This window comes from Lactuca sativa, chromosome 8 (assembly GCF_002870075.4).
Source record: "Lactuca sativa cultivar Salinas chromosome 8, Lsat_Salinas_v11, whole genome shotgun sequence".
Classification (NCBI taxonomy): Eukaryota; Viridiplantae; Streptophyta; class Magnoliopsida; order Asterales; family Asteraceae; genus Lactuca; species Lactuca sativa.
The window spans coordinates 229,439,640-229,452,930 of NC_056630.2; the positions used below are offsets into that span (position 1 = coordinate 229,439,640).

Genomic DNA, 13,291 nt, shown 5'->3' on the forward strand with positions numbered 1-13,291 from the left:
GCACTGCGTACCCAGATCTATGCCCTGTGTAGATCATTAAAACTCCGTCTCCAAGACACCCTTCTACGCAGTGCGTAGAAGGCTATCTACGCCCTACATAGATACACACCCAACATCAAAACTTTAAAAAAAATGAAGGGAAAGAATTATCGGGTGTTACAATTCATAAAAATTAATTTTGTTAATATCCTATTTTTATTCCTCATTTTTCTTTTAATTATACCTTAAACTTATTATATCATATAGTAAAATTTGTAAATCCCATAAACAACAACAAAAATATGTTTAAAAGTTAAATTAAAATACATAATAAAATATTTCAAAATATCATAAGCTAAATATATAAAAAAAAAAAAAAGTAGCACATGCTTATTCTTTTTATTATAGAATAATAGTTTATTTCTTTTAATCGTATTATATTATTCCTGATTATACTTTAAAAATTGTTAAATGTAAAAAGTTATAGAACATTTTTTTAATTAAACAACATTTGTGATTTATTATACATTTCCGAATGAAACTATGTGGTTTTGGATATGACAATGCTAACGGTTCATCTTCCTCGGCGATTTTCCAGTCTCACAAGAGCTCCAGGTAGATCGATCGAAAGCTTCCAAAATAATCGCATTATCCCCCTTTCTTCCATAAGGGTTACCAAAGATTCTTCATTCAAACTTCGATGCATCAGGAAAGATAGCAACCACAAAGCATCTCAGGTTCATCGATTAAACCCTTTTCTCTGTTTTCATATGTCGTTATCATCAAATCGAGCAATTTTATCATCTGTTCCATATTCAATTCCGATTTCGAATGCTTCTCAAGTTCATATTCACATGGTTATTTAGGTTTCCGATCCCAAAACAATGAAATTCCCGAGTTAAATATTATAATAAGAATCTTCTTCATTCTAAATCATATGCTTATTTAGATTTTTTAGATTATCAATTCCAGTTGCATAATCTAGGTTAACTATTACATATCGCAGGCTTTCTCAGTTCTGAAAACGGACCTCCAATCCGACAATGGAAGCACATGGAGCACCATGGCCTTTTATGTCTTTAGTCTGCACATTCCTCTGAGCTTTGGAGGACTCTCTGTTGTTGCACAACTTCTGAATCAGACTCATCTTAATCCCGACATTCAGGTGATTCAATCAGCATCTAAACGTACTCTTATCTTATCATTTTTCAAAGGGTATTTTAGACATTTCACTCTTATGTTTCTTTTTCCCAAACAGGCATTGTCATTGCTTTTGATACAAACTTTAGAGCTGGGGGCATTTATGTTACTTTTACAATTCTCCGAGAAGCCATTTAACATTTTAAGCTTCTTTAAAACTAGAGTTTTCCCTAAAGAAAGAAACTGGTTATTAGCATCTGTGATTGGACTTGGTTTCCTTCTTGCATTCATCTTCCTTACATCTTTTGTGGCCGACAAATTAATCGGGCCCAAGGTTAGTCTCAAAACACCGATATAAACCTGACAAACTTTGTCAGCTGTTTATGCGTGTTTTCTTCATTATTAGGGAAAGTCTAACAGACTTTCCCTAATAATGTATATCAATGACATTATCAACCATAATTTTTGCGGTTGTGATGTAGGATGTGAACAACCCAATTATGAAGGAAGTTCTTTCGGGTGGGCCCCTTTCGGTGTTTTGGTTAGCTCTTGTTTATTGTGTTGTGACTCCGGTTCTTGAGGAAACGGTTTATAGAGGGTTTCTATTGACGTCTCTTGCGTCAAGAATGGAATGCAAAAAAGCGGTTGTGATAAGTTCTATTGTTTTCAGTGCAACTCATTTATCTATTGACAATTTTTTACAATTATGTGTTATTGGGGTTGTTCTTGGATGCTCTTATTGTTGGAGTGGTACTTTGATTTCCCCTTTTATTATTCACTCACTATATAATCTTCTTATTTTAGTTGTTACCTTTATATCTTAATCGCATTTGTTTTTGGCATTGGGTTTTGATTCGGTTCGGTTGTATGTTTGGTTGCAAATGAGTACAAAATTGAATTTTACCGAATTTAATCAAATGGTAACCTAAATATTTTTATTAGTATTTGTAAGAGAAATTTTCGAGAAAGGAACTATATTTTTAACATTTTATCTGAAAAACCATTTTTTTTTCTTTAGAAGTCGTTTATATTTGTAAAAGTTTTCAAAAAAGTCATTTGGATATGTATTTTATAAAAGCTTTCTTTGTTTCATAAAGATGTTTCAAACATTATATATTATGTCTCCACTCTACTAAATCAATGATGACTTCATGAGTATCCTTGATATATTAACGACTGGAATTCATGTTGCACTCAAACATATTTCTTCATTTGAAATAAGTGGCAAACATAACAATGCCTTACCGTGAATCCCTGTTGTCGATTACACGATCTTATTCAAATAAACCAAAGAAACCTTGCATGATAAAAAGAATTGGTTAGTTAAACATTAAATTCAAGTTGAACATTATAAGGTAAGTTTCAATGTCGCTTTATAGTGGTCGACCTAGAACAAAAATCCAAAAACCCAAAGGTTGCACTGAACAAAATTTACACTATCTGAAAATATTTGAGGGGTATCTGTACTACCTTGTGCTATTTACTAGGTCTGCCCCACACGCTTTGTATCTATCAGAAAAACTCGAACTCGAAAACTTGAACTCGCTTGCAGGTCCTTTAATTCTTCAGACCTTATTACACGAGCAAACAAGTATTCCACAAACACGAAGATATTTGAAATAACATAACGTAAGCGAAGACTTTTGTGATTCATTAGTGAAAATTTAGTTTCTTTTCTAAATAAAATATATACATTTGGTTTATGATTGTTTCATAAATAGTTTGCAAAATGTAAAATTAGAATCGTAAACTCTTTACAAATATGGTTTATGTCAGTATAATTTATAAAACAATCATTTTATATTTATAAAGATATGACTGTTGACATCTACCTTTCCTATACCATTAAAATGAAAATCAAATGGTTTTTTTTTATGAAAGAGCAACTAAAAAAGAGAACTTTTTAAAAAATATATAATTATTTTGTGTTCATTGTATACATGCTCAATTACCTTAGTTTTTGTGAAAACCATATTCTATTTTTCCTCTAATTATTACAAGCTCGCATATGCCTCTTTAAAAATTCGAATATTGTTTGGTCCTCTCTACACATCCACACGCTATCGACATCCAACCTACCCACATCAACGGCCTACAGCCAATCAACTTACTAACTTACATATTCATCAACATCAACGGCCAATAATCAAATCAAATCAAATCCCCCATTTTCATTCTCATACGCCTCTCGCACTTTCCCCGTGTTCTTCGAGCCTTCATCAACGAAATCATCATACGAATTGGCTTTTGATTTTTCTTTCAGATTCCCTGTTACACATACGGACTAACAAAACTCGGATATGATGTCCATGGGAGGGCTTTGCTCGCTTCAAGTTCTGTCTGGAGTTCAAGAACAAGCCCTTGTAATGGTGGATCTAATACCTCTACGGTTTCCGAAAAATTCTATACAAAGTACGCCTCGATGTTGTAAGTTTAGGGTTTTCTTCGTCTAAGCGTATGATTTCATCCTTTTCTTCTGTGAAGTAAATTTCTGGCGTTTACGTCGACTGTAATCCGAAATTTGAAGAATCGTATTATAAATCGCTCCGATTTCGTGAAAATTTACTGTTTATTGCTTTTAAGTAGTTTAAGGAACGATTGCAGATGTCCTATTAATCGTTGTATTTGAAATCTGGTGCTCATTGTCGATTTAAGCTTTTTAGGGTTTCAAATCAATTGAAATTTGGGGATTTGAGGCTATTTAGGGTTTCGTATAATCTGGAAGAGAGTATTGAATGGCAGGACGAGGCAAAGAGTTAGGGTTTCTCGAAAGAACTGGCGTTATCAGTTTAAAAGAACAGTTGGCCAGAACTGCACTGCGAAATGTGAGATTGAAGGGTCATACGTATGTTGAGCTTAGGGAAGATAATAAGAAGGTTATCTTCTTCTGTGTACTGTGTCTTGCTCCATGCTACAGTGATTCAGTTCTCCATGATCATCTACGTGGCCATCTTCACAAACAGATGTATGAAGCTGCTAAAGCTACCTTGTTGAAACAGAATCCTTTTCCCTTCAATGATGGTATGCTTTTCTTCCATAACACCGAGGAAGACAATCATTTGGTACCCTCAAACGGGAGGAATTTAATGCAAAAAAGGAGTATCAATGAAAACAATCTCGCGATTGTGGCTTTCAAAGGAAATGCTTCTGACTATGAACTTTCATCTGAGGGAAGCTTAGATTCAGGACAAGGAGATGAGAGTTTAGATCTTGATGATCTGATAATTCCCAATGTGCTACACAAAGATAAAGTTACTGATTTAGAAGTGAGAGAAATTGGTATTGGGAAAATTTCTCTTAAGTCCCTTGAGCAAGAAGGGGTTTCAAAGGGAATCAAGAAAATTTGGTGCGAATGGTTTGGGAAAAGTGATTCAGTTAACAATGACAAGATTCCATATCATGATTTTGCTGTTGTTTCATTTGCATTTGACTTTGATTTGGGTCGAAAGGGGATATTAGATGACTTGCAGGGTTTTCTTTCTTCAAGTTCTAGACCTGCAATAGAGGGGAATGCAAACCCTAAAGGAAAAAAGAGGAAATCACTATCTGATCCTGAAGATTATAGTGAATCTTTGAGTAACCAATATGAAGAATCTTCCAGTGAAGAATCTTTGGCATCGGGTAGTTCTAATTCAAGAAATCTTGTAGAAGTTTATGATGATAACTCACTCCAATTAAGAGTTTTCCCAAACAAATGTACAAGGAAAGAAATTAGGGCAAGACAACGTTTAGCTTCAGAAAGAGTGTGTGACATATGTCAACACAAGATGCTTCCTGGGAAAAATGTTGCAACACTTCTCAACATGAAGACTGGTCGAATTGTTTGCAGTAGTAGAAATTTGAATGGGGTATGTTTTCTTATTTATCTTTTATCTTATCTCTAACCCTTAATCATACTTACACTTTTAGACCAATACTAGCGATATGTAACCCATAACAACAATGTACTTATATTTTTCTTCATACGTTATAGAAACCATAGGGACTCTGAGTCTCTGACTCTAATTTAGTCTTATTGTAAAAAATATCAAAACTTGGGCCTAAAGTGTAGAACATTGCAAACTTTAGGGACCAAGGTGTAAGTCCCTCATTTCTTTCAAATTAAAAACTACGTTGACCAAAAAGTGTAATTGTGGAAATTTAAAACTACAGGGACCAGAAATGTAATTCCTGCAAACTAAAACTTCAGGGGCCAAAAATATAATTTTGGAAAACTAAAACTCTAGGGACCAAAAGTGTCTTTTGCTTATTTCCCTCTTTCATATTAAAAACTAAATGGACCAAAAGTGTAATTCCAGAAATTTAAAACTACAGGGACCAGAAATGTAGTTTATGCAAGTTAAAAAATACAGGGACTAAAAATGTAAAACTACAGGGACCAAAAATGTATGTCCTGCAAACTAAAAACTTAAGGGACCAAAAATATAAATCTGAAAAATTAAAACTATAGGGACCAATAGTGTCTTTTTCTTATTTCCCACTTTCTTAGTGACCAAAAGTGTAATTCCGGAAATTTAAAACTACAGTGACCAGAAATGTAACTTTTGCAAATTAAAAACTACAGGGACTAAAAATGTAATTTTGTAAAAATAAACTACAAGGACCAAAAATGCATTTCCTGCAAACTAAAAATTTCAGGGACCAAAAATGTAATTCTGGAAAACTAAAACTATAGGAACCGAAAGTGTCTTTTGCTTATTTCCCACTTTCATAGTGACCAAAAGTGTAAATCCGAAAATATAAAACTACAGGGACCAGAAATGTAATTCCTGCAAACTAAAAACCCAAAGGGACCAAAAATATAAATCTGGAAAACTAAAACTATAGAGACGAAAAGTGTCTTTTGCTTATTTCCCTCATACATAGTGACCAAAAGTGTAATTCCTGAAATTTAAAACTACAGGGACCAGAAAAATAATTCTGGAAAATTAAAACTATAAAGACCAAACCAAAAGTGTAATTCCTGAAATTTAAAGCTACAGGGACCAGAAATTTAATTCATGCAAATTAAAAACTACAGGGACTAGAAATGTAGCTCCAGAAAATTAAAACTACAGGGACCTAAAGTGTCATTTGATTATCTTTTGTTATCTAATGCAGGCATTTCACGTGTTTCATATTTCGTGCCTCATTCATTGGGTCCTTCTGTGTGAGTCTGAAGTTTATACAAAACAGATGGTAGTTGCTCCTGAAGTAAAGAAGAAAAGTAGGCGAAAAAAAGGAGCCAAATTTAAAAAAGCTGAAGAGGAGTCAAAAAAACAAATTTATTCTGCTTTTTGTCCTGAATGTCAGGGTACTGGTGTACATATTGATGAAGATGATGAGCTGGAAAAACCTACAGTCTCTCTTTCTGAGGTCAGTAAAACTGTATTTCCATCTATAATATTATTTTTTAATTTTTTTTTTTTTGGTTCTCAGATGTTCAAATATAAGATGAAAGCGAGTGATGGGCACAAAGAGTACATAAAAAACCCTGAATTGTTGCACAATTGTTCAACCGGTTTTTACTTCCCTTCCCAATCTCAAGAACCACTTCAGGTCCTACAAATATAGTTCTTTTCTTAATTTTTTTTTCTTCTAGAAAATAGAAATAATGATTTATTATTTTTTCAGGAAAATGTGTCGGCGTTGAAGTTGCTAAGGTTTTATCATGCAGTTGAGTTGAGTAATGAGTAGAGCTTGATTTGATTGGTTGTTTCTTTTAGTTATTTTTCTTGTAACTATTTTATGTAAAAAGGTCATGATGATTCTAACCATAATAGAACATAACCTTGACTTTTCTGTTGACTTGAATTGCATGAATGTAAATGCAATTGTACATAGCATATCATTTATGCTGAAAATATTGTTTTATGTATTTTGATTACAAGAGATTGAACTCTGCTTTAAATGAACCTTTTATGGAGTCATTCAATGTAGTACATGTATCGTTGTTGATAATCGATAATCTCCCTTCCTAATAATTGCCTCCCCTAAATGCCACATGGCACTTTTCTATCAGTATACTTTTCCACGTGTCATCTTTATGTGAACTGTTTTCCCGCTCACCCTTAAAACTATACATGGTCATCCCTTAATCACGGCTGTATTTCCAAAAATTTCGCCAATCTCTTTGGAAACCAAATCAAATATGTCAATTTGAAATTTAAAAGATAAATATCCCTTCTTAACGCCACCGTTCCTACACCAGTACTCCCTTCTTCTCCTCCATTGCTACTGGTTTCGTTTGCCTTTTTCTCTACCACAACACCATCGCCACTTTGCCTCATTGTCGTTGCTCTTCCTCCTTCATATCTCTCTCTTAACTAATTATGATCCACACTAATATCTATACAACGCATCGGTAATATCCCCCCTCTCTCTCTCATCTTAGAAGCACACAGTGTTGAAGTTGACCTTTTGATGAAGATAGTTAACCAACCAAAAAAATAAGAATTTTATTGCTGAATAATCTGCTAAAGGTCTTTGTATTTTGTTGTAATTCCCACCTCTTCCTTATTGTTGCAAGGATCCCCAAAGCTACTAAGGTGAGATGATTATGTATTTGTTTTTTTGACTTTATGTTACTGGTGTAATCGTGGGTTTGCAATTTTTAAAGGTTTGTGACTGTGATTTTTTTTTTTTTTTTTTTTTCCAGATATAGGTGTCTATCGAGGTAAGTTTATCACCTGAATATATACTCCTTGCTTGGCTATTGTGCTCCTAGGATTACTTATTGCTTAAATTTTTCAAACAACCGGTTTCTACTTGAAGGTCCAATCCCTTTCAAATCGGAATCAAAATCTGCTTTTTTCATTAGAAGAACATGCTTCCATTTTTCGTCTCTGATATATTTTTATCCTTTTATTAAGGATTTTTTCCCGTTGCTGATTTAAGATTGAATGTATTCCTTTTGTTTTGATTTTCATATTATGTCATTCATTTGGTGGATGTGAAGCAGGCTTGCAAAAGGAATTGCTCTTGTATGTGAAGTTGATGTTTGTTATGGTTTGATGATATAATGGATATTTGGATAGATGATGAACAATAACTTCACATTAGAATGTCTGCTTCTAAACTACCAAGTTAGGCTTCTCTTCTCTATCTCCATCTCTGTTATTAAAGCCTTAATTGTGTTATATTTAGTTGTTTAATAGTGTATTTCAATCTATTTTTATCAAATATTATCTTGATTGATATGTTAACTCTTAATTGGTCAATCCTCCTAAACTTCTAATTTTGGTCAACATGTCATAGCAGATGATGTAGATGGAACATGAGGTCGTTGGAGGAACATCATCCTAGGTATACTTACATTTAATAATTGGTCAAATTAAGAAGTTTTGAGTTTTTTTAGGTGGATGATTTTTTTCTGGTATGTAAATTGGTTATTACTTATGTTCTTCAATTGCATTTAATTTTTTTTTTCTTATTATATGTGTTTTTTAAGGTGCTGATATGATGAAATTGAAGAATGTATGAAATGGATGATGTTATTAGATTGATAAAAAAATCTTTTTTTTTTGTCTGATGGAATGGAATCAAAGATTGATATTCATTTATTTGAAAAGGAAGTATCCTGCAAATGAGTAATTTTTTTCTGGAAAATTACCATAATACCCTTTGGCTATAAATTGCATTAGAATTTAGTATCCCAACTTTGATGTGCTATGATTTTGTTGCAAACTATTATCTATTTTGCAAGTTCAGTTTATTTTCTAAAATTTCCCCGTTCCATTTGTGTTACAAATATGGTCCCTGACGCATGTAAAATGACTCTTGTGCCCTTGATTCACTCTGGACTGCAATGAATGATCTAAGTTCATATATTATTTTTGTAGAAGTTTATAGTAGTTTTTATTTCTTTTAATTCTCAACCAAGTGAGATGTATTTTTGCACCTTTAGGAAGCTAATTATCCCTAACTTGTTACCCTTGAGCTATTTTTAACTAGACATTTATAAGAGAAGTTAAAAAGAAAAAACATTTAACTGACATTGTGTGATAACATGCTAATTTTGATTGGTTTGATAATTAGGTAACCTGTTTGTGCTTGTGATTATCTATTCATTTAAGGGTCAAATAACGAGATAATACATTTACTGTAAAATGAACTATTTTTTGTGATTTGTAATGTTGAGTCATCCTACTTTATAAAAATTTCAACATGTCCATTATACCCTTGGCCTTTTCTGAAAGTTTATATATTTTTTGTTTGAAACTACATTTATTGTTAATTTTTTTTAAATAGGTACTTTGTGTTATAGCATCTACCTGTCGGCTTTCTTTATTTATGTGACTTTTTTTTTTTTTTTTTTTTTTTTTTTTTTTTTTTTTTGTAGATTTTAGCATTCTACATTAAAAAAATGCTATTTATATGTATTTGTTATTTTTTTAAATGCATTTTTATACAACAATGTGTTTGCACATGATATTGAATGTGGTAGGCTGGATATAAGTGTCAAAGACAAATCCAAACATAAAATGATCGTTCGACTACAAGATTTAGAGTTTGCAACCACTCTATCATGATACTAACACAAGTATTAGATGAAAATATTTTACATTTGTCTAAATTAACACATCATACTTTGTGTAAAAATATTATTCGTAAATGTATGATTATGATTACTTACGATATTTTATTTTGTAACCGTGGTGACCACGGGTTATAACCTAGTATTAAATATGCAATGACAACTTTAGAAAAGTATTATACGTTCACCATCTTATCGATTGATTTAGTTATTTAAACATGTTATAAAAACAAATAGCAACATACTTACAACCAAAGGTTTCAAACCATCTTATTGCAATAAGTTAAAAATAGTGTTTGACGAAACAAAATAGATTTCAAAATGACTTCTTTTCATGGCCAATAAGAAGTTTTCAACAACTTACTCATAACTTCTTGAAACTCATAAAATTTGAGTTAAGAAAAAGACAGTAATACCTATAAATAGTTTTGCAAAAAAAAGGTGCTTTATATCTTATAATTTTTTGCCACAACGAACACTTCTAAAATTTACTTTTTGCTACCACACAAGCTAATATTCACTTTTACCAAAAAAATGCTTTTTGTTTTCAAACTCAAATCCATACACTCTCTTCATAATCAAGGTTGTAGAACTCGTTAAATATTGTTTCATGTATTTTTTGCAAAAAATGCTTTTTGGTACCTGCTCGATCAACTACCGAGTAGCGACTACTCGGGAGTATTCGGGGAGTATTCGAATTTGATAATTCATATAAAAATATTTTTAGGGAAATTATATATGTCAAAATCATAAGTTAAAATCATAAGCTGATTAAAATATATAACAAAGAGTAAATTACACAAATGGTCCCTATGGTTTAGGGTAATTTGCGCGTTTGGTCCCTAACTTATTTTTTTAACTCGTTTTTGTTATGCGCTTGGTCCCTGTCTTACCTAAAAAGATTATTTTTCCCTTGATTTTTTAATTTATTTAAATAAACACACCCACACCCACAACCCCACCCCCTCACCTCACCTTACCTACCCCACCATTTTTTCCTATTTAAATATATATTTTTTTAAAGTAATATAGGGACCAAACGCATAACAAAAACAAATAGTAGGGACCAAGTCCGTAACAAAAACAAACAATAGGGACCTTCCGAGTTAAAAAAATAAGTTAGGGACCAAGCGCGCAAATTACCCCAAACCATAGGGACCATTCGTGTAATTTACTCTATAACAAAATTAAATACAAGTGAATACACAAAGACTGAAAAACACATAATGGTCTCACTTCGTGAATAATTACTGAAAATTTAAGATATATATATATATATATAGTAATAATCACATGTGTATGTGTTAAATAATAACTCATTAAGTATATTATACATATTAATCACCGAGTTGATCGACTTTTACAACACTGCTCAGGTCAGTAAGGGGTCGATCGGGGAGTATTCGGATTTGATAATTCATATAAAAATATTTTTAGGGAAATTATATATGTCAAAATCATAAGTTAAAATCATAAGCTGATTAAAATATATAACAAAATTAAATACAAGTGAATACACAAAAACTGAAAAACATATAATGGTTTCACTTCGTGAATAATTACTGAAAATTTAAGATATATATGTAGTAATAATCACATGCGTATGTGTTAAATAATAACTCATTAAGTATATTATACATATTAATCACCGAGTTGATCGAGTTTTACAGCACTGCTCGGGTCAGTAAGGGGCCGATCAGGGAGTACTCAGGATTTTGTAACTCACATTGGTAAGGGACCGAGTAGTGTAACAACCTGACATTTTGAATCTATGTAAATTGTAATTCTTTTAAAATAAAGAGAAATTTTTGTATACTATGTGTATTTACATAATCGACCCTCAAAACTGAAGTATTAAATAATCTTAATTGGGATGAATAAAGTGGTAGAGCTATTATCAAGGTTTCCAAAAATATAAAGAACACTAAAACCGAGTTATAACGAAGAAGTTATGACCAATCGAAAATCCGCGACAAAACCAGTAAAACACTGTTAAGTGTGAAAAGTGAAATTTCAGTAAAGTAATTTTTAACCTTAACAATCTAAATGAAGGTCGTAGGATTCGTTAAACTGTGAATTTCCTTAAAACGAACATTCAAATCTGACTTCGTATGAGGAAGTTATGATTTTTCTAAGATTCGACATAGCAGTACATAGCCCAAAAGTCTGTTTAAAGGTAGAGCGATTTTTAGACAACACAACCTAAATGAGAATCGAAGATCTCATTAATAGTAACATAACGATAAAAAGACAGATGAAAACGGACGTCGAATGAAGAAGTTATGAATTTTTAATGGATTTTTCCTGTCCCGGCCTGTTAAAAATATAACATTAAAAATAAATTCAAAATTAGCCAACAGAGTCTAAACAAAAGTTGTAGAGCATAATCCCACCTACATGTGGATAAAAAGAACGTAAAAATCGGAATTCGTATGTTAAAGATATGAATTTTAGAAGATTGAGGCACGAAATTTGAGGCTACCCCAGAGGAGTACGCCCTGCGTTCAAGTAGTACGCCCAGCGTACTCCGAAGCAAGGTCCGAACTCAGCCACGTCGATGCTCTGGCACCCTCTCGTTGCATGCGAGCCATGCATGCAAACTAGCTTCGACGTGTAGGAAATAGACCGGGCACGTACGCTACGCCCTGCGTACGAGTGTACGCCCCGTGTACGTATCCAAACCTCTCTCCTATATTACTCACTTTTAAGCCCCTCGAGACTACCCCGACGCCCCAGTAACGTATCCAAACTTCGGCGCAAGCCCGAACCCCTGAAATTCTTGAAAAGCTAACCTCTCTCCAATTGAAGTGATGCCCGCGTAAAGCCTAGTCTTTCATCAAATCATCACTTTTACCAAGTGAGTTCATACCCCCGTATTTTCATAGCTTTTACAGTTTTAAGGGGGGGGGGGGGGGGAATACAAGTTTAACACAAGAATTTTGTGTTACAAACAAATGATTTCAAATTGTGATAAAATGACATCAAGTTATCAAAAGTATTTCAAAAATATTAAACTCTTTTATATAAACTTATATTTTTCCCCAAAAAATCATATATATATATATATATATATATATATATATATATATATATATATAAGATTTAAAAGGCTTAGGACTGATAACTCGCTTTATCTCCTTTTCCTTGTTTAGATGTGGATTTAGGGCATCGGTTATTTGTCCGAATGTCGTTTAAATTTTAGTTATATATAATTGTATATGTATATAAATATAAAGGTTATTTTATTCAGTTTCAATACCCTTTGTAAATTGTTGAGCAAGGGGTTGCATTCATGGACAGTTGGTATTAATTTAGAACATACATATAAATTATAATAAGTGTAATTTATGATACAAGAATACTAATGCATGAGTCAAATATACATGAGTACATGTTTTACAATAAAATAGGGTTGAGTTCAAAACTACACAAGTATGAACCAATTTCAATACATTTCAAGTATACTAAACAAGAAAAGTACTATCAATCATTTCAAAATGATTGGATTTTCATTACTATTATACACGTAATGTCTATGCGCTTTTTTATGAGTCAATGTATTCAGGTTGTTTAACTCAGTTAAACAATATAGTTAAAGTCATGATATTATAACTAGAATCTCCAGTCGGGGATCGAAACTAGTTGTGTATAGATCTA

General features: G+C 32.4%; 2 protein-coding genes across 2 annotated transcripts; both read left to right on the forward strand.

The window, feature by feature from the left end:
* The first annotated feature begins 507 nt into the window (after positions 1–507).
* Positions 508–1,961, forward strand: LOC111905628 (uncharacterized). Its single transcript, XM_023901320.3, has 4 exons — positions 508–716; positions 986–1,144; positions 1,238–1,453; positions 1,602–1,961. The coding sequence occupies exons 1-4, from the start codon at positions 537–539 to the stop codon at positions 1,941–1,943; spliced, it is 897 nt and encodes a 298-aa protein (XP_023757088.1). The 5' UTR covers positions 508–536; the 3' UTR covers positions 1,944–1,961.
* A 1,221-nt stretch (positions 1,962–3,182) lies between these two features.
* Positions 3,183–7,037, forward strand: LOC111905629 (uncharacterized). The gene is made up of 4 exons (XM_023901321.3): positions 3,183–4,967; positions 6,220–6,474; positions 6,538–6,657; positions 6,733–7,037. The coding sequence occupies exons 1-4, from the start codon at positions 3,855–3,857 to the stop codon at positions 6,793–6,795; spliced, it is 1,551 nt and encodes a 516-aa protein (XP_023757089.1). The 5' UTR covers positions 3,183–3,854; the 3' UTR covers positions 6,796–7,037.
* The last annotated feature ends 6,254 nt before the right edge of the window (positions 7,038–13,291 follow it).

What these genes read in the sequence shown, in the direction of transcription:
- LOC111905628 (XM_023901320.3), top strand. Translation starts at nt 537, where the DNA reads ATGACAATGCTAACGGTTCATCTTCCTCGGCGATTTTCCAGTCTCACA. An exon ending in GCAACCACAAAGCATCTCAG is followed by an intron (nt 717 to 985) that starts GTTCATCGATTA and finishes TACATATCGCAG; the next exon opens with GCTTTCTCAGTTCTGAAAAC. An exon ending in ACAAATTAATCGGGCCCAAG is followed by an intron (nt 1,454 to 1,601) that starts GTTAGTCTCAAA and finishes GTTGTGATGTAG; the next exon opens with GATGTGAACAACCCAATTAT.
- LOC111905629 (XM_023901321.3), top strand. Translation starts at nt 3,855, where the DNA reads ATGGCAGGACGAGGCAAAGAGTTAGGGTTTCTCGAAAGAACTGGCGTT. An exon ending in GTAGTAGAAATTTGAATGGG is followed by an intron (nt 4,968 to 6,219) that starts GTATGTTTTCTT and finishes TATCTAATGCAG; the next exon opens with GCATTTCACGTGTTTCATAT. An exon ending in CTACAGTCTCTCTTTCTGAG is followed by an intron (nt 6,475 to 6,537) that starts GTCAGTAAAACT and finishes TTTGGTTCTCAG; the next exon opens with ATGTTCAAATATAAGATGAA.